Source organism: Salmo trutta, chromosome 39 (assembly GCF_901001165.1).
Source record: "Salmo trutta chromosome 39, fSalTru1.1, whole genome shotgun sequence".
NCBI classification, from domain to species: domain Eukaryota; kingdom Metazoa; phylum Chordata; class Actinopteri; order Salmoniformes; family Salmonidae; genus Salmo; species Salmo trutta.
Genome location: NC_042995.1, coordinates 18,777,891 through 18,805,885, shown reverse-complemented (window position 1 = coordinate 18,805,885; position 27,995 = coordinate 18,777,891). Strand labels below are relative to the sequence as shown.

General features: G+C 43.8%; 1 protein-coding gene and 1 non-coding gene across 2 annotated transcripts; one reads left to right on the top strand and one right to left on the bottom strand.

Moving 5' to 3' along the window:
• Window positions 1-1,327: 1,327 nt before the first annotated feature.
• LOC115179196 (cAMP-dependent protein kinase catalytic subunit PRKX) lies at window positions 1,328-22,337 on the bottom strand. Its single transcript, XM_029740566.1, has 8 exons — window positions 21,598-22,337; window positions 16,739-16,907; window positions 15,935-16,198; window positions 13,684-13,803; window positions 8,236-8,331; window positions 5,157-5,214; window positions 3,568-3,645; window positions 1,328-3,388 (listed from the first exon to the last, which is right to left on the bottom strand). The coding sequence occupies exons 1-8, from the start codon at window positions 21,755-21,757 to the stop codon at window positions 3,263-3,265; spliced, it is 1,071 nt and encodes a 356-aa protein (XP_029596426.1). The 5' UTR covers window positions 21,758-22,337; the 3' UTR covers window positions 1,328-3,262.
• A 1,881-nt stretch (window positions 22,338-24,218) lies between these two features.
• Window positions 24,219-24,271, top strand: LOC115179885 (U7 small nuclear RNA). The gene has a single exon (XR_003873013.1). It is a non-coding gene; the product is annotated as a U7 small nuclear RNA (small nuclear RNA).
• The last annotated feature ends 3,724 nt before the right edge of the window (window positions 24,272-27,995 follow it).

Here is a 27,995-nt window from a genome sequence, read left to right as displayed (position 1 = left end):
ATTGTGCCAATGACAGAGCAGAGGTACCTCACAGCACTTTTGTCCTAAGGCTTGAATTTGAATTTTCGGAACGTAAATCGTTTTTGTAAAAGGGTTTAATTCAATTAACTTATTCTCAATCACTCGTAATGAGGAATGATTTCGAGTTAATTACCTTCCATGCCTAATGGGCGTCTATGGTAAGACTGTGATATGGTTGAGTCATTGTGGCCGACTGGACCCCCTCTCCCCAGTCAAACATGAGTCATCGTTAGCATCTGCTGAACAACACAGAAACATAAATGGTAAACACAGATGTACAAACATCCATTACAGTAAATAACAGGACATGAGCTGCACTGTGCAGCAGGTGGAAGATGTGATATTCCCAGACGAATACACACACACACACACACCCTTTCCTGGGATGTCAGGGAGAGTGTAAGTGTCTCAAATGGCACCCTATTCTCTATATAGTGCACTACTCTTGACCCAAGCCCTATGGGCCCTGGTCAAAAGTAGTGTACTATATAGGGAATAGGGTGCCACTTGAAAAACAGCCGCAGAGTCTCAGTGGAGTCTCTCTGATCATAAGGGATTCATTAGTCAGTTATTACAGAGGCTGCTCCACTCTGCTGTGCGTCTCTGGAGCAGTCTTGGATGTCATCACCCAGCAGGCAACACAAGGAGGTCCAGACAACACATGAGTCACTTTCCACTGTAAACACTAATGACTTTCTTGAAATAGGGCACCTTTAAAATGGTACCTTGGTGCCTGTAGATCGTACATAAGACCAAACTATACCTTTTAGATGAATTTGGATGAATGAGAGCCTTTAAGAGAGGGAATAATGAAGCTCCAGAATCGATGACTGCTGTGCGGTTTAAAGTGTTCATGCACACACACAACTCAATTTCAATGTCGGGTAGATACAGACTAGGCCGGTGAACTTATAGACAAATTACCAACCGACGGAAACACTCCGAAAAGTTACATTTGTCTGATGACTTGAAATAGTGGTAGCTAACACTTCTAAGGCCAGCTAAGAGCTATTGAATCATAGACAAGATTAAAGGTTTTGATACTCCAATAGCATTTGGCCAACCAGACAACAGTCAGTCACATCACTTACGTATTGTCTACATTTACATACCAATGTGGAAATAGAAAATGACATCCTACGCCGAATTACAAATCTAACCCTGGCTCCTACCACCCCAAGTACTCTGGTATATCTGAAACGACAATTCCACCTAGCCTATCAGAAAGCAAAGTATAGCAATTACCAAATTGTTAACACTATTAATACATTACAACCACACTTCTGAGAGGAAAGAGAATCAGTTGTTGAGTCAGTGGATAGGAGGTGTTTTTAATCCTGGTTGTGTGGATCTTTTAAACAGTATCTGAAGAAGTTAAATGCAATACTGCAACATTAACAATATGAAAAGGCCATACAAAGTTTGTAAGGTAGGCTGTTAAATAATAATAAAAAAAAAATCTATACACTTTGACAAAAGGCATTGGTAAAATGGTATTGGGTATAAAATATATGCTTGTATTGACCTAAAAGTACAGTATTTTTTCTTTCATATTTGTTTTCTTTTTGCTAATACATAAACATCTTACAAAAAAGGCAAAAGGCTGAGGATTGTAAAGCAAATTCCCTAGAAACACACTTCACACACAAACAAAATGATAAAATATGTAAAAAAACAACAATACAAACAGACCAAATAAACTCACACTGAGTTTTGTTCCATGATTGGTTAAGAAAATTACATAAAACATGACATACAAGCAATCAAATTGTTCAATTCAAATAATTTAAGTTGACTAAAGGGACACAAATGACTTAGTGTTACTAAGTACGTTTTCGAGAGACAGTTTGTGATTGTCTCATGACGTGTCTAGTCATGATGTGCTTTCTACTAGCCAGTGATATGATTGGTGGAGAGAAGACAAGAGTTTATTGGCTGCCTGAAGCAGATGGACAAGCATCTTGCTGAGACTACTTCCTGCTTGGCTATACATGAAACCAGCTGGAGATCTGTATTCTACAGTTCTTTAAAGTACGTGAAAGAGACCTAGAGACAAAGATAGACATACCAGTCAATATACAGGGTCATTTTTTGTTACTGTGTGAACAGCAAAATAGGACGAGGTGGACAGAAGAAAAAGACGGGAGGAACCAGATTCCACATATAGTAGCTAGCTACACTTCTTCCACACAACAATTATTCCACATATATTATTATTAACAGTCAACGTTTTCAACAGCACAGCTCAAGTATAAACAGTGTGTGCTCTATAAATAAAAGTTGAAAAAGTACCACTAGCTTGTCAGGAGAAAAGAAGAAGACGTATAGTATGTCACATCCAAGATCCTGAAGTAAGTAAGGCACCTTTTTACAAGTGCTTTCTGGTCTGGCCTTGATGCACACATGCAAGGATGTCTGGCCGATAGATAGCCAAGTACTTACAGCTCAAAATGACAAGTTTAACAGCCTCTTTGACTAGCGGCCAGTCAATAAAATGATATTACAAAGCTTGCTTGGCATGATATTGTAGTACGTTCCTGTACAAGTTTCATACTTTCTCATTGACAAATATCCAGTACAATCTACTAAGGATATAGTAACCACATATCTAAATTCCACTTAATGTACAGCTCAATACTGAGTCTACTGTACGCGTGATCATTTTTGGATCATAACCTTTGCTCGGTTGGTTGAGTCCTACAAGTTCCAACAAAGAAAACGGGAACCTTTTTGGCCCAACAAAATATAAAATTCCTGATTATTGCATTTTAAACATATTCATTTCAGTAACAATGCCCTTTGGTTCAAAGAGGACCATCATTTTATTTTTTGCATAACAGGAGAAGGCTCAGAGAAACAAAGAAACTGAGGATTGAGGTTTTTCGTTTTTTTCAAACGAAAGGAAATGAATGTTAGATAAATATCGTGGCGATATGATGGCGCTTTTAGTTCTTTTTAGGTCAATTCTGTCCTGCTCATCCACCCAATGTGGAACACTTCAATGTCTTCAAGCAAGATAACGTTCTGGGACTTGGACGCTTGGAAGTTCTCTTGTTGACCATACAATGGTGACATCTCAGGTGATTTACCAGTCTTTCTGTTATCCAGCAAGATCCAGAAGTCTATATTTTTATAACATCTAGAAGTTTGACTCACCTTTTCCAAGGTCTAAAAGTTCTTGAGTCTCTCTCTACAAGACCTAAATGTTTTCGAAAGTATTTCTGTCGTTACTTCCGCCTTTCTAGAAGTTCTTGAAGATTTCCAAGTCCTTTGCAGGCACAGGTGCATCTTTCTTCCACTCGTCCTCGGGGTAGGCATCAAAGTTAGACGTGTCACCTTCGTGGGACACCTTGGGAACTATGGGTGGCTGAGGAAACAAAAATAATGTGACGCTGAATACGTCAAAGAGCTAAAAAGCAGGTGTTTAAAAAAAAAAAGTACATCAACTCTAAATGGTGAGTTTAATGAAAACAGTATATCCTGAAAATAAAGTGTACGTTTACGTGTGTTCCCATTGATGTGTGTAATATAGCCAATGTGACAGACCTTCAGTTTTCTCAGAGGTACGCCATCCCAGTCTATAGACTTGAACCATCTGTGCTTTTTCACATCGTCTGCTCCGTTCTGCAAGAGAAGACATTGTGCATCAGAGCCGTCTGCGGGCGCTCTATTCAACACACACTGGAATCAAGATAAATAACGTTCTTCTCGTCTGGAATAAAGGGTTTGAAATAATAAGAAGAATTAGAGCAAAACACTTCATTCTTTCTAAACACTTTGTGGTGTCTGTGGTGATTCTCCCTGTATACTGGGAGTGTGTAGCTAGACCACTCCTTGAGTCAGCTAGCTAGTCAGCTAACTAGCGCATTTTCCTCACAAAACCCTTTGAGGCACAAGTTAATAACAGACCGTGTGGTGAATTATGTGTATTTAAATCATTGTGCTTACCAACAGTTTGTTTCATTGAAAAGAGACATCATATACTCCCACATGGACTCTTATGCCTTTGAACAGTATAATTTAAAACCCTCAGAACTCATCCTTCGATTGAACGTCAGTGCCAGATACATATATGATTCCAATGAATGAATCATAAAATTGCGGTAGACTACAGGGACGAGAAGTCTGAAACAGATAAACACTTGTTTTTTTTTCCCTTTCCATCTTTGGTGGCTGAGTAAAAGCCAGGCCTGCAGTGTTCCTGAGGCACACATACAAACTGTACACAATGGAGGCAAGCAAACAAGGAATAATCAGTCCGCCATGAGAGTTAAGATGTGCATGGCGCCTACTTTGGACCGCTCAGTGTCTAGTAGAAAATAAAGTGTCTAGTAAATATAAAATCCCTCCTGTTATGACGAAGAGCCAATGCATCACAGTGGTGTAAAAAGAAATTCATTGATTCAAGAGGAATTACAGATCACTCTACTGAGTGACACTGCGTCCCAAATGGAACCCTAATTCCCTACTTAGTGCACTACTTTCGACCAGAGCCCCCCTGGGCCCTGTTCAAAGGTAGTGCACTATAAAAAGGGAATACGGTGTTACCAAGAGACCGTGTTCATTGTGGAGGGAGACTCCAGTTCTCGCGGTGCAAAAACATTTCCTGTGCAGATGGCTTGTGCATACTGGCTTCACTCCTACTACTACAGTGGACAACCTGGCTACCAAAAGGGAGCATCTTTTCAGCAAGATAGAACTGATATTTGCATAGAATGTCCAGTCGTTTTAATGGCAGGACTAAGTAATGAACCAGTACACCATGTGATTAACTACTAAACTGACTCACTGACAGTGCAGGGGAAACATGTTTCTCTGTGATCCACCCTAAACCCCTGCTGCCCCCTCCCACGCCTTTAAAGGGTGCAAACTACCTCTACAGCAACTTCCTCTGCGTATTCAACTAATTGGAACCAAATGCAGACATTCAGTCACTCCCTAGGCCCTTTCCTGTCTCAGTGTTGAGACCGTGACGTCAAACTGCAAAAGACTCACTCCACAACCTGCCCGAGTCAACAAAATACTTTCAAATTGGTTTAATTAGTGCTGTGTATCTGTTCTTGTGTAATGTTTTAGTATAGCTTGGGACAATAAACCTTTCTAAAGCTCAATAATTATTGGATCTTGAAACTCACCTTCATATTGCCTAACCTCCTGGCTCGGTCAATGACGAGGAACTTCTTGATGAGATCTCTGGAAAACAACAGAAAGACAGTCAGGGAGACAGATTGTTAGTGTGAACTCATTGTGACTGTCTCCAGACAGCAGTGTGTGTGTGTGTGTGTGTGTGTGTGTGTGTGTGTGTGTTCAGACAGCAGATCGACTGCAGGTCTGCAGTTTCAGTCAGAAGTCAAGAGGTCTGTCTCTCCGTCCAAAAGCTGACAAGATAGATGAGCTTGGCTATTGGAACAACAGATAAACTGACAGACTCAAAGGTGCCATGGGGTAACAGAGAGGTACATCCTGTGTGTGTGTGTGTGTGTGTGTGTGTGTGTGTGTGTGTGTGTGTGTGTGTGTGTGTGTGTGTGTGTGTGTGAGGTACATCCAGACAGAAACATCCTCTCTCGCTCTTTCCCGCTCCCTCTTTAAATTGAGGGAAAGTGACAGGTTTTAAAGTTAAAGTTTTCACAACTCTGAAGATGCTGACGTTGGGATACTTTAGGGATGAATTCGGGATGATTCACAATGCCTTTAAAAATGACAGTGTATGTTTTCCGATGATATGCGGCCGGCGCTGACAGAGTGAGCTTTTCAATAAAGCTGCCGTATCTCACAACCAACGAGCTGCCAGCGCAGACGGAAATATACCGGCCGAATATCGAGTCTGCATTTTAGTGTCTTAAACCCTCCCAAGTAACATCAACTTCACAATTCTACAGCCTCCGCTCTCATTCAGTGGCTCTCTGTTACAGTTCCTAGGGCAAGGACTGAAATGGGGAAACACCCCGCCCCGCCCAGAAGAAGAATACATAATAACAATCCTACTCCTATAATACTCCTTGGTTCTGGAACGAACTACAAAATACTTTAAAACTGGAGGACAGTGTCTGAGTTTAAAGCTCTGGTCAAAGAAAAGGTCACTGACCATTGTAATTGTACGTACACCACTGGCTACTTCCTGCTGACCTCTTGCTAGGTCTCCCTCACAAAAGACATTTCTAACATCAATGTTTTTTCCCCCCTGGTTAAATAAAAACATGGTCATGAAGCCTGAGTTATGAAACGTTGATGGGAAATACAACTTCCCTTAACTCCAATTGATTGCCCAATCTGAGACAGTTCTGTCTTAAGCAATATGTAAGCGATAAACAATGTCACTGTACATTTCTATGGAAATATAGCACACAGCAGAGTTTTATTCTGGATCAAAATGGGGTGGTGGGAATGGCAGGGGCGTGGCCAATGGTGAAGTCACCAACCAACATTTTAGTGGAATTCTACACATTTTGCCTTTTGGTGGAGATCATTATTTATCTATTATTTAAAGCACATTTCCTGCAAATCTACACATTTTGCCATGACTTATGCATGTCTTTATGCTATCGGAGTGACTCAAACCTAACAAAATCTACGGGGCCCAACGCCATGACAAAGGCCCATTATCTTTTCTTCATAGTTTATATCTGGTTTTAGTTGTTTAAGTTTTGTTTCTTTCTTTCTGTTTGGACTATGGCGGACCCCCGAGACTTTTCTATGCAGAAAGCCCTGCACAGTAAATACAGTATATTCTGAATGGCATATTTATAAAAAATAAATAAAAATAACTAGGCAAGTCAGTTAAGAACACATTCAATGACGGCCTACCGGAGAGCAGTGGGTTAACTGCCTTGTTCAGGGGCAGAACGACAGATTTTTACCTTGTCAGCTCGGGGATTTGATCCAGCAACCTTTCGGTTACTGGCGCAACGCTCTAACCACTAGGCTACCTGCCGCCCCCTATTTGAATGGCATATAACACTTTACAACAAGTTGGTCTTACACCTGTTCAGTAACACTGTAACACGTCTTCTCTGCGATAGAAAAGAGTTACTGCAATGGACAGACAAACACGGACAGGGCCAGAGACAGAAAACTCAGGTTCTACCCATCAGTTCTGATGGATGGGAGTGGGTCAAAGTGACAGTGATATAGCTGGAGGGAATATTTTAAAAAAGAAAACCCTTCTGTCTGTCTGGGGCCAAAAGATAGATGGCTTAAGTGTTTGGGGCTCTATTGTTAGTGTGTTATGTAGCAGCGGGACTGTGTGTGCGCGTGCGTTAGGTAACACTGTATGTGTGTGGCCTCTCCCAGGTATCCGGCTGGGCCAGTGTGTCAGGGCTGATTGAGTGCAGCCCAGGTCCTCCTCTCCTTCTAAAGCCGGTAATCTCCTAACGTTACTCCAGCCTCCAGCTGTTCTGAGGAGCAGTGTGATGGTTGTGACGGTTTTAAAGGACGAGTTCCAACTCAGCAGAGTGTGTCATTAGCGAGGGCCCGCATCCGACATTCAGCGTAGCTATCTCTTCATCTTCTGCACGGGAGGCTGATTGACCCTGACCCTGCCGTTTGGGAGGATGGTTACACTGTGTGACGCAGCCGTTAGCGCGCACACGCACATTGTCTGCGTGCGCAGGCAGGCACACACATGCGGTGGTCACACACACACGCACGCACTGGAGAGATAGGTTAAATATTGGTTTTGGTACATTCCTAGATGCACATACACAACTAAAGGTATTCACAATGCAGCCCTACCAAATTCCAATTGTCAGGTCCTAATCATGAGTATTGGTAATGCATTTCCAAAACACACTATGTTTTGCTTGCTGTTTGGGGTTTTAGGCTGGGTTTCTGTACAGCACTTTGAGATTTCAGCTGATGTACGAAGGGCTATATAAATAAATTTGATTTGATTTTGATTTGATTTATGGGTAGAGAGAGTGGAGGTGGATGCGGTTGTGTTTCCAATAACAGTCTGGAGGACTTATCTCAGGAACATTTTATTTCCTGCACGTCAAGACCTAAAATCTAAAAATCAGATTGAAATGTGATGTGAAAATCAACATCCATACATTCTCCTCACAAGTCAAAATGTTATAAGATGGCTTATCATATATTATGTATCATAATGGAATACGTTTGTGCCGAGGTAGTGGTAGACTTGAGACTTTCCCTCCATTATTTCACCCACAATCCCCTGTGTGTGTGTGTGTGTGTGTGTGTGTGTACACAACCTACTTTACATAAAAATCCAGATGCCGCGGGAATTCCAGCTTCCCGGCGAGGATCTTCTGATAAATGCCAAAGGGATTGTCATCAAAAAACGGTGGGTACCTGGAGGGAAAAATAAAAGAACATGTCAGAAAACCATGTCATCTCTCCTCAACCGGTGATTACTTGTAAATTCCTTCAAAATGTTTGTTCCTATTGGCAAACACTAATAACATGAAATCAACGTGTAAAAATGGAATCAGAAACCAGGTTTCCATCCAACCTATTTATGGGAGTCAAGCACCTCGGATTAAAATGTCACGGCAGGCATGATGGAAACAGCAAGTTTGCCGGTAAACTTTTGAATTTTTTTTATACGGACATTTGTCCGCCAAGAAAAATACACTACAAAATGGGGATCTTTTTGTCTATGTAAAATTGATAATGCGAGAAATGGCAGTAGAAATGCCTTTCATGCGCAAATATTGACAACCATTATATTGAAGTAAACTTAGTGTCACACAATTATATTTTGTGTGGTCCTGCATAGCCCAATTGGAAGAGCATGGGGCGCTTGTAATGCCAGGGTTGTGGGTTTGATTCCCACAGAGGATCAGTATGAAAACGTACTGTAAGTCACTACTGTAAGTCGCTCTGGATCGTCTGCTAAATGATGTAAAACGTCCTCCCGCTACGACATGGGAAAGCATGCAGTTTATTAGGTTACGGATGAAATAAGTTGTGATGAACATCACAGGGTGGTGAAAGTGCACGCTGATGAGCATGATGGTGACGTGATGATCAATGCATGGCTGCTGTTTGACAAATCACCTCGCTTTTCGATCCATAATAATCTCATAAATGTAGGTAGCCTACCCACACTGTATCTGAGAGCTGTTGACTAGGGGCCAGGTGCCAAGACCAGAGTGGGCACATTTGCTATATAAAACACCATTTTTTTTGTGACAAAACCATCAGTAGAGTTGAAAATGCGATGGAAACCCATTTACTAGTATTTATTTTTCGGTACATGGGAATTTAACCGCAAACGTTTTTTGATAAAAGCACAGCTTTTTATGCGCAACAAATCATTTTTGATTGAAACATCTGTGGTGGGAAAATGCACATATTTTTATGCAGATTTTTGATGGATGGAAACCTAGCTATAAAACAGGAAATTGAAAGGAGAGCAGTAAAGTAAACGACAACACAACGCAGTGAAACACATGACCCTACAGTTTAAATAACTCATCTGGTGACCTGTGTGTGCTGTTTGACTCTGTGCGTGTGTCTGCGCACATGTATGTGTGTGAACACACTCGCCTACACGTCTCCGTGTAGTACAAAGCTTCAGCTCCTCAGACCAATCGGCTGCATTCTGGTGACTCAGATGGTTTAATGGTGAGCCCTTTCCCAGCACTGCTCCAGCCTGGACAAACCATTAACCGTGCAGGCTGCTTTACATAAATGGGCCAGGCCAGCCTAGCTAAACGCATTACACATGCAGCAGAGAGCCGGATAATCACACCAGTTTGTCACAGGGGCTGCCGAGCTGAGCCAGTCAAAATGGAGACAGAAACCTCGACTGCGGAATGGAGGCCTGGAGGCTGTAAGATGTGTAACACAGACCAATATTCTTTCATGTAAAGGTCAGAGAATTGTGTAATAGATTAATTCAAGTCAGACGGTCAGACGAAAGCCAGATAAGGCCACAATCAAAACAAGAACGGCATCAGTGGATGACGGCACACATCAGTCAAAACCTGTCAATAGACTGAAATGACTAAGACGGACAGGATAAGGAAGGGAGAAATAATGCCCGGTAATGCTTTTTGGTCATGGCCTGAGATCAGAATAAAGTCCTTGAGAAAAGCTGGTTTCCAAGGGGAATGTAATGTCTTTAGCAGGGACAGGTCTCTGCAGTGAATGTCAGAGCAGAAGGGAGGGGGGGAAAAGAGGAAGAGTCAGGGCGTTGGTAGAATACGAGGGGAGCCAAAGGATGAATCAACGGAGAGCTGCTTTCCTGATGGGTCCTCCTCTTACTGGATGGTAAAGAGGGAGGCCAAGTGCAGGCTACCCACCCCGCTCCCCCAGGCACCCCCGCCAGCCTGCCGGTAGATTAGTCTAGGTCCCCAGTGATGAACAGTGAGAGACTAGAGACTCGGCTCCTCTTATGTAACACTAACCTACGGTTTACGTAACACCTGAGGTGTCGCCAAGATTCCACAGGGAAGGAGGACGGGGAGAGGAACGGGGAGAGGAACGGATGGAGGAAATGGTGAAAACAGGATAAATCAAAACAGGGAACTACTAACATGTTTAGCAGTAGGAGTTAGGATCGTCTGTATGCAGGAGTAGGTGTTTAGGAGTAGATTTAAACTAGCACAGCTACAGTAACAATCGACAAGAACACTCATCTTCCACATATTGCAGAGAAAACAGAAATTAAAACGGTTTCTGGTTAGCTTGGAACTGGAATAGGCTACATTGACCAGAGAAGAAGATGTGATGTGCGTGGGGGGGAGGACCACACACACACACACACACACACACACACACACAGGGCGGTTTTCATTAAGGAGAGCAGGCTCCCCCTCCAGGAAGGATTAGATACAGGATGATACAAGCCTACTGGACTGTCTGTGTGTGTCAGTGTGTGTGTGTGTAAGATACAGGCGGACTGGGCTGGACTGAGTGTGTGTGGAGCTCAGTGCACAGGTGACCTCGTCATGATTATTCCCAGAAGTCAGGACCCTGGGGCGGATGGATGTCTGAGTGTGTAAACCTACCACACCACGGAACTTTCAGTAGCCCCCCCCCCCCTCTACATCCTTCCACTACGGAAGATACAGGACCTTTGACAAAACAGTTACCCGGCAGGCAACCTTTAGGGCGTGTCGTTCTGAAGCGATCTTTTGTCTCCTGGAGCGCTGAGTGCACACTTCAAAGACCAGTGTGACGGATGCTAAGGAGAAGGTCAAATTTTTCTTCACTAGAAGCCCAAGGCCACTGAATTCCCCACTGGCACATGAATATACTAGGGTGATGTGAGGAGGCACGTACAGAAAGACTTTTGATTCGCTCACAACTTCACTACCACGCACGTTTCTATATTCATACAGATTTAATCAATACGGTAAATACCAAAAATAATTTAGCAAATAAAAAAATGAAAATAAATCGAGTTCATGTTACAGATGATATTTTCCCAACTGTTCAGCCATGTAGTGAAGAAAAGCAGAGTGATTGTTTTAAAACGTCTAGCTGCTAAATACTAGGTCTATCAATGTTCATTTTATTCAAAAGGCATAGATATGAAGTCAAATCTCTGATTTTACAACAAACAATACACACCCAAACCCATCCTGTGTACTGTCCTGAGGTTCTAATAACTAGTGCCCTCTAGCGGCGGCTAATTCACATGCTAGGCAGTGGTTCCCAAACTTTATTTGGTTACTGTACCACCAACTGAATTTTGCTCGGCCTGGAGTACCCCTGATTTACCCCCTCATGAGTATTTTACCAGTAGGCCTATGGACTCATGAGTCTTCTCAAGTACCCCCCTGCGGATAGGCCAAGTACCCCCCTGCGGATAGGCCAAGTACCCCCCTGCGGATAGGCCAAGTACCCCCCTGCGGATAGGCCAAGTACCCCCCTGCGGAGAGGCCAGGTACCCCCCTGCGGAGAGGCCAGGTACCCCCCTGCGGAGAGGCCAAGTACCCCCCTGCGGAGAGGCCAAGTACCCCCCTGCGGATAGGCCAAGTACCCCCCTGCGGATAGGCCAAGTACCCCCCTGCGGATAGGTCAAGTACCCCCCTGCGGATAGGCCAAGTACCCCCCTGCGGATAGGCCAAGTACCCCTGGTTGGGAACCTCTGTGATAGTGTACTGAACATAACACTATTAGAGCCCTTCTCTCTTGCTTCCATGGATTGTATGAGCCAATGCATTGTCTATGTAATATTATAAACTGGGTGGTTCGAGCCCTGAATGCTGATTTGCTGACAGCTGTGGTATATCAGACTGTATACCACGGGTGTGACAAAACCCGTGGTATATTTTTACTACTCTAATTACGTTGGTAACAAGTTTATGATAGCAATAAGCCACCTCAGGGGTTCGTGATATATGGACAATATACCACGGCTAAGAGCTGTATCCAGGCACTCCGCGTTGTGTTGTGCCCAAGAACAGCCCTTAGCCGTGGTATATTGGACATATACCACACCCCCTCGTGCCTTATTGCTTAATAATATGGCACTTGGCAGACACTTTGATCGACTCACAGTTCAGTGAGTGCATACATAGGCTAAATATGTAGGGTGTAGCCTATGTGACGCCTGCAGAAATGCATGTGGATTATAAGCAAAAAGCAAGCACTTAACTCATGTGTAGGCTGGGCTATGTAGAACAAATCATTTAACTTGGTTTCCTCGTCTCAAAGAGGAGCGGAAGAGCAGCCGGCCACATGAGTGATGCTATATGTTGCTAGCAGACATCCACTCAGTCAGTGAATCATTCATTCAAGGCCAGTGTACTCTACAGAAGCACTGCTGAAATAAGATTTCTATAGACATCAGGCCGCAGATGTACCATAGCTAAACGACCCGGCGGCACTGTCTGTCTTCCAAATGGCACCCAATTCCCTATGTAGTGCACTACTTTTGACCAGGATTCTGTTCAAAAGTAGTGCGCTACATAGGGAATAGGGTGCCATTTGGAACACAGACCAGGCGTCGTTAAGCTGTGGTACAACTACAGCCTGTCCATAGAAATCCTATTTCAGCAGTGCTTCTGTAGGCCTTGAATTAATGAGTGACTGAGCGGGGTTCTCAAACGAGAGAGCATAGCTTAAAGCCACCAGAGTTTGTTATTATGAAACCTTGGTCTCCACAGATCACACACAGGTGGGAATGTGTCAGAATAAGTTACCTTTGACCTTTCTTCAATCTGTAACCTTCCTTTCATCCTTAAGACCGTCCACCTCTGTCATCACAGAAACACAAGGCAGACTGGTCTTGGAATTAAGCCCACTACAGAGTGACGTAACCTCATAAGGTCAACTCTCTGAATAACAGCACACTTGTCTCTCCATTGACTCGCCACAGACATTCTGCTGGATACTAACCACTGTCCATAGAGGATAGCCACTCTTCATACATACTACTACACTAGCAAGGGATCAATTCTATTTCAATTCAGGAAGTAAACTGGAATTCCGATTCCAATAAAATCAATGAGAATTGGAATGTTAGTTTACTTTCTGAATATAAATGAAATTAACCCCAACCCCTGCTACTACCACACAGTCATCTTGTCCTCTGGTGGACTGGGGCCCCCTGGTGTTCAACCCTGCCCTGTCAGGAGACATTACAGTATTCAGTTAAACCCCTGCCCAGTCAGGACTCATGACCCTAGTGTTCAGCTCAAAACCAGTCCTTCCCATTCAGTCAGAGGACAGGACACGACTACTCACCCAGCCAGCATCTCAAAGACGAGGATCCCCAGGGCCCACCAGTCCACCGCCCGGCCATGACCTTTGCTCTGGATGACCTCTGGGGCCAGGTACTCTGGGGTTCCACACAGAGTCCACGTCCTGAATGGAGCGATGGAGAGAGACCGAAGGAGAAAGAGACATTAAAGAGAAACAATATTAGGTTTGAACTATTTACATTAGAGATGTTATGTTACTACAACAGAACACAGGAACATGCACACATGTACAACGTTTATTTTGGATGTGTAGCCAATAATAACTGACGGACGATCCTTCCAAGCCTAGGTTTCCCCAAGGGTCACCCTGTACGCAGCACACACTGCACATTCCAATGAGTTTACCCTAGAGAAGAGACTTCTGTTACATACAGGGAAAGATAACCCCAGTCTTGTTAAAGTAATCACCCTGCTGTTTATAGTAGTGTCCTGTATGTAGGTCGCTCTCACAATAGTATCAGCTGTCAGTCGACTGGTCCTTCAGTCAGTGGTAGTGTAGCCGACGCAGGCTGATCTCACAGTAGTATGTACACTGACGTGGTGTAACTAATACAGCGTGTGTAGCCTCACAGTACTAACGGGTGGTATATGGATCCAGCAGAGTGACGGAGCTTTAGTTTGCTGGAAGTATTGGTTCTGGTTGTGTTATTGGTAGATCAATGTCTTTGGTTCAATAGTACAGCTGATTAACACTGTTCGGAGGACATATACAACCCTGGATCACTATTCTCAGGCAAGCAGGGAGGGTATCTGAAGTGGGGAACAGAATATGACACAACAAATGGTCATTTTTAATCAGATTTATTTTTATGTTCTGAAGAAGGAAAAAAACTGGCCCTTTTGAAAATAACTTGGTCAGTTGCCGTGGTGATGGTTCATTTGTATGCAAATGGTTACTCTGTTTAAGGAGCAGGCTCGAGGTCCCTGATTTCATTTCGTACATTTCCACCATTGGTATAGATTTTGATGTGAACGACAACAGGACACCGGTTGCAATGCGGAAAACGCAGCTTGCGTTGTAGTTGTATATTTCTTTGTGGCATGCAAACTTTATCTGATAGGCATATCTACCTCAGACTCAATAGTACTCTCTGGACAGAGTGCTGCTCTACGACTGGCAAAGCTAGTCTAATAAACCGGTAACCTCCGAGCACATCCTAGAACCAAAGCGGGTCCATTCTGCCATTAGGTGGCACTGTGGAAGCATCAACAGTGTGGCGTGGTACCGTTTCACCTTCTAAAGTGATCACGCGCACAGGCAAGCACGCGCACAGACGAGGAACACCACCAGCCAACTCGCTCATTCGTTTGTTCTTCACACCCACGCTGCATTCGAGGCAATTCCTTTTGCCTTCCATTTCATTAAGTGGGTCACAAGTTGCACATCAGAGACACATCTACTCCAAATATGTTTCACTCTCCCGGCCAGAGAAAATGTAATCTTAGTCCATTTTGTTTACATGTCAGTGGGTCAGGTTTGTGTTCAGCGAGGCTCCCTGCAAAACACTAGTGCTACTGCAGTATCACTACACTACTGCGGTGCTGCAGCTTTCCAATCCTATACGGAGGTTACCGAAGAGGACTAGCTACTTGGAACGCTAATATAAAAACAAAATAACGGCAATTTCCATCTCATCTTTGCATTCTTTCTCATGATTTTGGATTCCATCTTAGATAGAGCGAGGATTCCCCCCATACACTCTGTGAATATTATATGGATGTGTAAAATGACAACTTCAGGAAGGATATCTATATCCCTACTGTACCAATCAGTTCAACTTCAGGAAGGATATCTATATCCCTACTGTACCAATCAGTTCAACTTCAGGAAGGATATCTATATCCCTACTGTACCAATCAGGCAAATGTGTCTGTATGGCTACAATTCCTAAACGTGTTATAGTCTTACAATGAGACAGAAAAACAAACAGCATTCACTCCCACAATTAACATGGCAGTCTAATAATATCCTGGTAATGACTTGTTAGGGGGCCTAATGACTAACAATTAAGGATGTCCTAGCTGTGCAGTACACCTGCTCCCAGATGGGATGATACCTGTGGGGACGAACAGCTCATACTGGGACGCTGCTCTGCGGCTGACCCAGTGCTGCTTCTAGTCTCAAGGGTGTGTGTGTGGTCTCAGGGAAGTTGGAAACGTAATAACACAGTCCAAAGACACATTTCCGTTTCTCGAAGGACAATAAAGTTGGACTCTACGGCATTACATCGTACCTGTCCGAGAGCTTCTTAGCGAAGCCGAAGTCCGTGAGGCGGATGTGTCCCTCGCTGTCCAGCAGTATATTCTCCGGCTTCAGGTCTCGGTAGACGATCTCTTTGGAGTGGAGGTACTCGATGGCACACACGATCTCCGTGGAGTAGAAGAGGCCCGTGGTGTTGCTGAAGCGCCCGCGGCTACGGAGGTAACTGAACAGCTCCCCGCCTTGAACGTAGTCCATCAGCATGTATAGTAAACGATCGTCATGGTGGGTCCAGAACCTGGGAGGTATAAACAGGAAATAAACACACCGGTACATTTGAACAAGGTGACTCTAGCCAAACGCAAATATTGGTCGGGTAACAGTGGTTGGATGTAGAGAGTTAGACCACACGGTAGTCTGGTCAGTGTTTGCTCAGCTTACAGTATGTGGCATGGGCCTTGTCAAAACGGTTGTGGAGGACAAGTGGAAAGTGGCCCTGTGTGGCTTAGTCGGTAGGAGCGCGGTGCTAGCAAGACCAAGGTCGTGGGTTTCAACACACCTAATCACATACATATTCTAGAAACGTATACACTCACTGTAGGGGAGGTCACCTTGGATAAAGACTTCTGCTTAAAGGCATATATTATTTATATATTAAATCCACTTCCAACAGATCTGTGGCTGACGATGGCGGTGGTGTTGAGGTGATCAGACAATAACAGTCTGATGAGGAAGGGGAGGTGGACTTCGATCAGGACTTCCTTCTCTTGATGTTATGACAGCCATGTTAGGCTATGTTTTGTTACGTTATGTGTTGTTGAGGTGATCAGACACTCACAGTCTGATGAGGAAGGGGTGGTTGACTTCGGTCAGGACTTCCTTCTCGTTGTGGACGTGCTGCTCCTGCTTCAGCCGGATCACGTCGGGGATCTTCATAGCCTTCAGAGCGTAGAACGCCCTGCTCTTCTTGTCTTTCACCAGGAACACCCTGCCAAAAGTCCCTGTGCCTGAAGCAACGAGAGAGAGAGGAACAGTCATTAGACAAGGCGTTAAGTTCTCTCTCAGGTCATAGAGCAACATTCAATTCAGAATATTTCTGCTACAAATCAACCACCATTATTTTTTTGTAAGTAAGCATTCACTGTAAGGTCTACACCTGTTGTATTCGGCATATGTGACAAATAACATTTGATAATCAGGAATAGATCTCTGGATCAAGTTATTTCATGAAATCAGAATGCCATATTTATTTTTGACATTCAATTCTCTCTGACATGTCTTCCACCAATTAAAGAGGTTGAACCTGGAAGAACTGTCCAAGATTCCTGGAGTTATCTTCTCACTCTTTCACAAGTCTGAGCTCATTGTTTCGGTCAACAATTCAGATTGTTTCTCTATTCCCATCCCCAGGTCAAGAGGAGTACAAAATAACACCCTATGTCTAGTCATATTTCACTGAGAGTAAGGAGAGAGGGAGTAGACAAACAGAGAGAACCGAGAGATGGACTCACAATCCCCCGATAGAGTCATGGAATGTTGGCTTCTAGCACGTTTGGCCTTACCTCGTACAAGGGATCTTTGTCCTTCCCTGTTCTCAGTCTCCATAGTAATCTAATAGGAGCAAGCAAACAAAGCCCAAACCCTTCCTTTGTCTTCTTCATCAAATCATAAGACAGAGGTTAGATAACTGTACAACTATACCTGAAAACATTGCGCCTCAAGGCAGATATGTTCTTGTAAGGTCAGCACAATCAGATGGATATTCTACGGATGTTTGTCCTCTCCTAGTGGGCCTTGTACTACTTATCTAGAGATTCCCAACAAGCAGGCTTCAGGCATACACTACTAAAGCACAAAAACAGCAAGAGAAAATCTTTTGGCAAACATAGTGAGCACCTTGCTCAATATAAGTGAACTAATAATGACATGTGTGTAGTCTTTAGGCAACAGCTCAATCAATATTTTGTTTGTATTCAGAAGGAATCTGCTGCAGAAGCCAACCGTCTAGGGAGGTTAGGCCTAGTACCTGTCGGCACAGTAAAGACATACGGTAATGTACTTTTCCAATCACCGTTTGTTGCTCCCTCAAGTAGCCTAATCTTCTTGTGGACGCAGAAAACTGACATTTTTCTTCCGCTGATTTTGTAGCTCCTGTTGCATTTTTAGATGTGTGCATGTACAGTTGAAGTCGGAAGTTTACATACACCTTAGCCAAATACATTTAAACTCAGTTTTTCACAATTCCTGACATTTAATCTGAGTAAAAATTCCCTGTCTTAGGTCACCACTTTATTTTAAGAATGTGAAATGTCAGAATAATAGTAGAGAGAATGATTTATTTCAGCTTTTATTTCTTTCAACACATTCCCAGTTTACATACACTCAATGAGTATTTGGTAGCATTGCCTTTAAATTGTTTAACTTGGGTCAAACGTTTTGGGTAGCCTTCCACAAGCTTCTCACAATAGGTTGGGTGAATTTTGGCCCATTCCTCCTGACAGAGCTGGTGTAACGGAGTCAGGTTTGTAGGTCTCCTTGCTCACACACGCCTTTTCAGTTCTGCCCACACATTTTCTATGGGATTGAGGTCAGGGCTTTGTGATGGCCACTCCAATACCTTGACTTTGTTGTCCTTAAGTCATTTTGCCACAACTTTGGAAGTATGCTTGGGGTCATTGTCTATTTGGAAGACTCATTTGCGATCAAGCTTTATCTTCCTGACTGATGTCTTGAGATGTTGCTTCAATATATCCAGATAATTTTCCTTCCTCAAGATGCCATCTATTTTGTGAAGTGCACCAGTCCCTCATGCAGCAAAGCACCCCCACAACATGATGCTGCCACCCCTGTGCTTCACGGTTGGGATGGTGTTCTTCGGCTTGCAAGCCTCCCCCTTTTTCCTCCAAACATAACGATGGTCATTATGGCCAAACAGTTCTATTTTTGTTTCATCAGAACAGAGGACATTTCTCCAAAAAGTACAATCTTTGTCCCCATGTGCAGTTGCAAACCGTAGTCTGGCTTTTTTATGGCGGTTTTGGAGCAGTGGCTTCTTCCTTGCTGAGCGGCCTTTCAGGTTATGTCGATATAGGACTTGTTTCACTGTGGATATAGATACTTTTGTACCCGTTTCCTCCAGCATCTTCACAAGGCCCTTTGCTGTTGTTCTGGGATTGATTTGCACTTTTCGCACCAAAGTACGTTAATCTCTAGGAGACAGAACGCGTCTCCTTCCTGAGCGGTATGACGGCTGCATGGTCCCATGGTGTTTATACTTGCGTACTATTGTTTGTACAGATGAACGTGGTAGCTTCAGGCATTTGGAAATTGCTCCCAAGGATGAACCAGACTTGTGGAGGTCTACAGTTGTTTTTCTGAGGTCTTTGCTAATTTCTTTTGATTTTCCCATGATGTCAAGCAAAGAGGCACTGAGTTTGAAGGTAGGCCTTGAAATATATCCACAGGTACACCTCCAATTGACTCAAATGATGTCAATTCACCCATCAGAAGCTTCTAAAGCCATGACATAGTTTTCGGGAGTTTTCCAAGCTGTTTAAAGGCACAGTCAACTTAGTGTATGTAAACTTCTGACCCACTGGAATTGTGATACAGTGAATTATAAGTGAAATAATCTGTCTGTAAACAATTGTAAAAATTACTTGTGTCATGCACAAAGTAGATGTTCTAACCAACTTGACAAAACTATAGTTTGTTAACAAGAAATTTGTAGAGTGGTTGAAAAATGAGTTTTAATGACTCCAACCTAAGTGCAAGTAAACTTCCGACTTCAATTGTATATACTATTTTCATTATATTGAGTGATTACCACCAGAAATGTCCCGTGATTTAATTTGGCAATGTGACATAGGTTTTCCCCTGCAAGTGGGTCAAGCCTGGTTTGTCCTTCTCTCTCCAATACAGCAACGCCTGAGGCAAAGGGATATGCACCAAATACTGCACTGGATACTTGCATGGTGTACTGAATAGTGTTTCCCAAAAAAATTTAAACAGCTAGGCTTTATGATAATAAATGGCACAAAATGGATGTTTCTCTCAACACCAATGTGAGGTATTTTGCATGGAAGCAAACCAGAGGTCTAGCTCACTAGGAAAAGTGAAGGGGAAATGACTGACCTATTTCTGCTCCACAACTGAACTGAATCAATTAGAGTGAGAAACAGTGACACCTCTTTTCCCAGCGACACTTAAGGTGTGCTATTTGGTCAGATTCTTGGTTTGCTGGATGCTAGCCTACATGTATTTGAATAGAATACAGAATGCTTCTTGTTCTAATTTTGTGGGAGCAGACATAGATAGCCCCGTGTTTTTATTTGATTTGACGGAACAAGGCCAGACGTGGACTGATAAGAGCCTAGCTTGTTGATGCTACTCAATGCACTTGGCCAGTGGCCACGTATCTTGATGTAGGCTTTGGCCCCACCATTTTTGCCTCATCAACAAAAAACGTTTCCTATGCATGAAAGACGGGCAAAATGCCTGTAATGACTGTAAGCTTCAAATGTCACGTGAGAGCAAGGTGCCTCATTATTTCAATGACCATTAGACAAAAGCAGTCCTCAAGACATACAACTGATTTGTCATAAGAAGTAAATCCCTCTCATCATCATGTAACAAAAGGTTTTGCAAATTGGATGATTTTATCTTCGGCCTATAAGCTTCATCCTTTCCCTGATCGTGTGGGCTTAGAATGATGGGAATTCTCTATTAGCTAAGTGTCCTCCTTGTCATGAATCAAATATGAGAGCGCTGTAAAAGATGAAGTGGTTTTCGTGATCAGTAGCCTGTGTTCGGTGTTGAAGTAGCGCATGTTGTTTAACATTCTTGGTTTCTGGCATTAGACTCACCACAGAGGACTCCACCCATGTGAAAAAAACACACTGTTCAACAGCTGAGCCTGCTGACACATTACCCATGCAATGAAAGGACTTACATGCCCATACAAGAGTGAGCAGAGCCAAACGCGAACTTTGACATTCCTTTGACATTCACAGGGCACTGCTCACAATAACAGGAACATCTGACACCTGCATTACTAATAAAGCCATTTCCTTTATTATTTTTTTTTACAAATAATATATACTCATCCTCTCTGAACTAGTCGAAAGGGTTTCAATGTTGCAAAATTCTGATGATGAGGGAAGTAAACGTTTCCTCCATTAAGCTTTCACTTCTCAAGCTGGTTATTTCATGTTTGCAACGTGGCCATTTCTCCTGCTTGATCCCTGAGACGTACACAGATATTTCCCCTATTGTCATGTCAAGAAAATGTTGACCATCCCAGCAACTGTGTGGGATGATGAATTCCTCAATGATTGGGCCACAGGGTGGACTTTAAACCTATGGGTGGGCATGACTGAAATGGAGAACGTCTTTGTCCCCATCCGGCTGACAGATGAAGTAGCAGACCGCTATCTTCTGACTCCATAGTTGAATGATGTTTCATGTTCAGCACATCACCACGTCATGATCTCATATCCCATGGAATGGCTGATCACATAGTCGCCTTGGCTTTCATTGCTTGTGCTGTTGTGCACGAGCCAAACATGTACCAGTAGTAGTAGCCTATGCCCTATATAGCCTAGTTGATAGGCAGGATGGTGTGAGAAGCCCTGTGATAGACAGACCAGTTTCACCAGTGTGTGTACTGCAACATACTGGCTTGCTGCCTAAACTTACCAACTGTGGCAATGGTGTCCAGGTCATCGAGTGAGTATGTCCTGTTGTTCAACGTTAACGATGCTGCTCCGGCCAATAACATGGGACTGCTCGCGCAGGTCTTGGCACTCTCACGAATGGAGTTGCTTTCATTAATTATCCCAACCTTTGCCGATGCCATTTTCCGTATGCATCCAAATGTAGCTATGCTAGCAATCACTTTAGCCAGCTAGTTAGCTACCAAACCGGTTTCGCCGAGGATAGATAGCCAATGACGGCTACAGTAGCCAATTCTCAAGATCAGTATCCGCCTTATTCCCTAATACCAACTATGGTTTTAAATCAAATGTTGCTACTTCCCTTGGACAAGCGAGCATCTTGTCTTGATAGCTAGAAAACAGGTGACGATCGTATCCTTGCGGAATCGCATGATGTATCTCGAGCGGTCACTGCTGTCAAATGCAGAAGCTAGCTAGCCATAGCAAACAGAGTAGCTAGCAATATATAGCGAACACAAAAGAAAACCATCCCATCGCTAGCGACTGAATGAATGACCAACCACCTATAGCTAGCTAATGTCAAACTACAAACGGATGCTGCCCATTTCCGCTTGAGCAGCTAGGGGGTCTCGTGTTATCTCGCTAGTTTAACTCCCGTCATAGGAAGCTAGTTGGCTAGCAAGAAAGATATGAGACATTTAAATTATTTACTTCTCTGCTTCGTTCGCATGCAGAACCTCACCCAGTTCAACAACACACATACAGCGCAAAGGAGAGGTGGGGAATGCTTTGTGTTGACAAAAAAACGACCAATGAGTAAACACCCCATGTGCATATTGACCAATGGTATGATTAAAGGGGCGGAGACCCGTTTGACAGACAGCTGGAAAACAGCCGTAACTGTTCTTTCCACATGTACAGTTTGAAGACATGCCAATCAAATGAAACACGGTCTGCTTTCCACTGTGAGATTGAATTGATACAGACAGTAAAGAGTGCCAGTACACAGCACCAGCTAAATGTAGCCTAATATCAAATGGCAAGGTTTTAGATAGCGGACTGAACTCTACTCTCTCTGTAAACCCTTGATACAGTAAAACCTGAAAGCTCTGAGTAATGGGGTGTGTATTATTTACTCATGGGCTGTGGCGGGGAGGGTGGGGATGAGATGCTGGGGTGTGGAGAGAGACTGGTGGAGTGCCTCACTGCCTTCTCAATTTTCAGAGGAAAACCCAAGACATGTTTGCTAATGACCTACTGTCAAAATACCCAAATGAGAACAACTGTTTCCGGGCTTCAGATTACTTTTCACTTGACACATGGCACACTAAGGGGCCTGGCTCAGGCTGGCTAACACACACACACACACACACACACACACACACACACACACACACACACACACACACACACACACACACACACACACACACACACACACACACACACACACACACACAGTTATGTATGATACACCTCTACCCACAAGTATCATAGGAGCAATAAGTGTCTGCACCTACTTTTTCCCCACATAAAAAATACTACTGTTTACTATAGAACACTACAGTTTAATATAAAATACTACTGGAGGCTGAAGAAATTTGGCTTGTCACCTAAAATCCTCACAAACTTTTAAAGATAGACAATTGAGAGCATCCTGTCAGGCTGTATCGCCGCCTGGTACGGCAACTGCACCACCCACAACCGCAAGGTTCTCCAGAGGGTGGTGCTGTCTGCACAACACATCACCGGGGGCAAACTACCTGCCCTCCAGGACACCTACAGCACCCGATGTCACAGGAAGGCCAAAAAGATAATCAAGGATAACAACTACCCGAGCCATGGCCTGTTCACAATGCTGCCATCCAGAAGGCGAGGTCAGTACAGGTGCATCAAAGCTTGGACAGAGAAACTGAAAAACATCTTCTATCTCAAGGCCATCAGACTGTTAAACAGCCATCACTAACACAGAGAGAGGCTGCTGCCTACATACAGACTTGAAATCATTGGCCACTTTAATAAATGGATTACTAGTCACTTTAATAATGACACTTTAATAATGTTTACATATCTTGCATCACTCATCTCATATGTATGTATATATTCTTATTCCATTCCTTTACTTAGATTTGTGTGTATTAGGTAGTTGTTGTGGAATTGTTAGATTACATGTTAGATATTGCTGCACTGTTGGAACTAGAAGCACAAGCCTTTCACTACACTTACAATAACATCTGCTAACCATGTGTATGTGACCAATAACATTTGATTTGATTTACAGTTTACTATAGAATACTACAGTTTACTGTAGAATACTACAGTTTACTATATAATGCTACAGTTTACTATAGAATACTACAGTACTTCCTATATAATTCTATAGTAAACTGTAGTATACTGTAGAATACTATAGTAAATACTACAGTAATGTCTGCAAAAACACTACACTTTTTACCTGTAGTAAATACTACACTATTAAATGTGCATATGCCAATTCCCCTCCTCCATATTGCAATTTGTGTCACCCGAAAGTGAGAAACCCCCAGTCAAGTATAGACCATATATTGTTTCCTATAGGTTATAGACAAGTGCAGAAGCTCTGAACTATCCATTTAGACCACAGTTCTACCTACATCTTATGGAAAATGTGCTCTTTTAGTATTTATCCAGGATGTTTTCTGAAATAGAAAGCATTTAAAAATATATATATTTACAAAAAAGGTAATATGTGTTTTTAATTCTGGTGCGGCTTTGCACTCACAAGCTTGTTAGCTTGCTATCTCAAGTTCTAGAATCTAGACCAACTTAGTAGACATCGAACTAGAACATACAGTAGATCTATCTAGACCACCTATTTATTTCAAAAGCAATCACAAACAACATTTTCTATGTAAATGTAAATGTTTATTTTTGGAGAGGGGAGAAGAGGCGATACATTTATTAAACATAAGAATGAGTGTGAGTTTTTGTCACAACCCTGCTTGTGGGAAGTGACAAAAGAGCTCTTATAGGACCAGGGCACAAGTAATAGTATAATAATAATCAATAATTTAGCTCTTTATTTAACCATCTTACATTTAAAACCTTATTTGTTCATTGAAAATTGTGAATAACTCACCACAGGTTAATGAGAAGGTTGTGCTTGAACGGATGCACTTAACTCTGCAATGTTGGGTTATATTGGAGAGAGTCTCAGTCTTAATCACTTTCCACACACAGTCTGTGCCTGTATTTAGTTGTCATGCTAGTGAGGGCCGAGAATCCACTCTCACATAGGTAAGTGGTTGCAAAGGGCATCAGTATCTTAACAGTGTGATTTGCCAAGGCAGGATACTCTGAGTGCAGTCCAATCCAGAAATCTGGCTGTGGCTTCTGATTAAATTAAATTTTCTCAGAACTGCTTGTTGCAATTTCGATGAGGCTCCTTTGTTCAGATATCAGTAAGTGGACTAGAGGCAGGGCATGAAAGGGATAACGAATCCAGTTGTTTGTGTCATCCATTTCAGGAAAGTACCTGCGTTATTGCGCACCCAACTCACTCAGGTGCTTCGCTATATCACGTTTGACATTGTCTGTAAGCTTGAGGTCATTTGCACACAAAAAATCATTCAATGATGGAAAGACCTGTGTGTTGTCCATGTTAATGCAGACAGAGAAGAGCTCCAACTTCTTAACCATAGCCTCAATTTTGTTCCACACATTGAATATAGTTGCGCAGAGTAATGTAATCCTAGATTCAGATCATTCAGGTGAGAAAACACATCACCCAGATAGGCCAGTCGTGTGAGAAACTCGTCATCATGCAAGTGGTCAGACAAGTGAAAATTATGGTCAGTAAAGAAAACTTTAGGCTCGTCTCTCAATTAAAAAAACATGTCAATACTTTGCCCCTTGATAACTAGTGCAGTTCTGTATGTTATAAAAGCGTTACATGGTCGCTGCCCATATCATTGCATAGTGCAGAAAATAGACAATAGTTCAGAGGCCTTGCTTTAACAAAGTTAACCATTTTCACTGTAGTGTCCAAAACGTTTTTCAAGCTGTCAGGCATTCCTTTGGCAGCAAGAGCCTCTCAGTGGATGCTGCAGTGTACCCAAGTGGCGTCGGGAGCTTGCACGCACGTTACGACTCCACTATGTCTCCCTGTCATGGCTTTTGCACCATCAGTAGAGATACCAACACATCTTGACCACCAAAGCCCATTTGATGTCACAAAGCTGTCCAGTACTTTAAAAATACCCTCTCCTGTTGTCCTGGTTTCCAGTGGTTTGCAGAAGAAGATGTCTTCCTTAATTGACCCCCCATAAACGTAACGGACATATACCAGGAGCTGTGCCAGGCCCGCCAAGTGTGTTGACTCATCCAGCTGTGACACCATGCCCAAAATGAACTTGCACGTGCGCCATTGTGCGCAAATTGATTTTGTCCCCTCACACCAAATGCGATCACGACACGCAGGTTGAAATACCAAAACATTCTCTGAACCAATTACATTAATTTGGGGACAGGTCGAAAAGCATTAAACATTTATGGCAATTTAGCTAGCTAGCTTGCAGTTGCTAGCTAATTTGTCCTATTTAGCTAGCTTGCTGTTGCTAGTTAATTTGTCCTGGGATATAAACGATGAGTTGTTATTTTACCTGAAATGCACAAGGTCCTGTACTCCGACAATTAATCCACACATAAAACGGTCAACCGAATTGTTTCTAGTCATCTCTTCTCCTTCCAGGCCTTTTCATCTTTGGACTTTTTATGGCGATTGGCATTTAACTTTCATAATAATGTGTATTACCCACGACCGACCGACCTCAGTTAATCTTTCAATTACCCACGTCGGTATAACCAATGAGGAGATGGTACATCGGTATCTGCTTCTATAAACCAATGAGGAGATGGGAGAGGCAGAACATGCACTGCGTTCAGAGTCACAAATAGAACTGACTTCTATTTTAGCGCTTGGCAACGCAGACGCTCGTTGGCATGTGTGACAGTACCCCCCCCTTGATGCGCGGCTCCAGCAGCGCGCCGACGCCGGCCTCGGGGACGACCCAGAGGGCGAGGCGCAGGGCGATCCGGAGGGAGACCATGGGACTCCCGCAGCATTGAAGGGTGCAACACGTCCTCCACCGGAACCCAGCACCTCTCCTCCAGACCGTACCCCTCTCACTCCACGAGGTACTGAAGGCCCCTCGCCCGACGCCTCGAATCCAGTATAGAGCGAACGGAGTACGCCAGGGCCCCCTCGATGTCCAGAGGGGGCGGAGGAACCTCCCGCACCTCAGACTCCTGGAGCGGGCCAACCACTACCGGCCTGAGGAGAGACACATGGAACGAGGGGTTAATACGGTAATCAGGGGGAAGCTGTAACCTATAACAAACCTCGTTCACTCTCCTCAGGACTTTAAATGGCCCCACAAACCACGGACCCAGCTTCCGGCAGGGCAGGCGGCGTGGCAGGTTTCGGGTCGAGAGCCAGACCCGGTCCCCCAGTGCGAGGAGTGGCGGAGCGAGTTCTGAGCCATCTCGGCCCAGGGCACGAACGCTGCCCACTCCCCCGGCTGATCCTGGCAATACGACCGCAGAAACCTGCCCACATCCTGGTTCACTCTCTCCACCTGCCCATTAAACCTCCGCGGCGGCGGCCAGGGTCCGAAAATCCCTGGCGAACTTCTGGGCTCTCCTCGTCCCCTGCCTCAGATGGAAGAGACATTCACCCCCCCTTCACCCGGTCCGAGTGGGATTCGTCTCACCCTTCCCCAGGAGTATGACGGGACGGTTGCACGCTGCCAAGGCTTCCTGTTGCAGCTCGACCTCTACCTGGCAACCGTCCACCTGGATCCTTCAGGTCGTGAGAAGGTGTCTGCCCTCGTCTCGTGCCTCTCTGGGAAAGCCTTGGAGTGGGCCAACGCCGTGTGGGGAGAAGGGAGATGCGTCACTGGACCATTTCGAGGATTTCACCCGTCGCTTCCGGGCAGTCTTCGACCATCCACCCGAGGGTAAAGCGGCAGGTGAAATCCTCGAAATGGTCCAGCACCGCATCTCCAGTCAACATGTGCAGAAGTACTTACAATAAACAATCTCACACAAAGACATGGGGGGAACAGAGGGTTAAATACACAACAAGTAATTGAGGGTATTGAAACCAGGTGTGAGGAAAAACAAGACAAAATACATGGAAAATGAAAAGTGGATCGATGATGGCTAGAAGACCGGCGACGCTGACCACCGAGCGCCGCCCGAACAAGGAGAGGACCCAACTTCGGTAGAAGTCGTGACACATTACTGTATTCATTATGACACATTAGTGTGTTTGCATTGGTGTAGTAAAAGCAACAATGTAACAACAATTGCATCATAAAAGTACATGGTGAGGTCATGCTGGAGCTAACAGAGAGACCCTGTCATCATAGAGTAATTTTC

What these genes read in the sequence shown, in the direction of transcription:
- LOC115179196 (XM_029740566.1), bottom strand. Translation starts at nt 21,757, where the DNA reads ATGGCATCGGCAAAGGTTGGGATAATTAATGAAAGCAACTCCATTCGT. An exon ending in GCTAAGAAGCTCTCGGACAG is followed by an intron (nt 13,804 to 15,934) that starts GTACGATGTAAT and finishes CGCTCCATTCAG; the next exon opens with GACGTGGACTCTGTGTGGAA. An exon ending in CATCTGGATTTTTATGTAAA is followed by an intron (nt 5,215 to 8,235) that starts GTAGGTTGTGTA and finishes GTTGTTTTCCAG; the next exon opens with AGATCTCATCAAGAAGTTCC.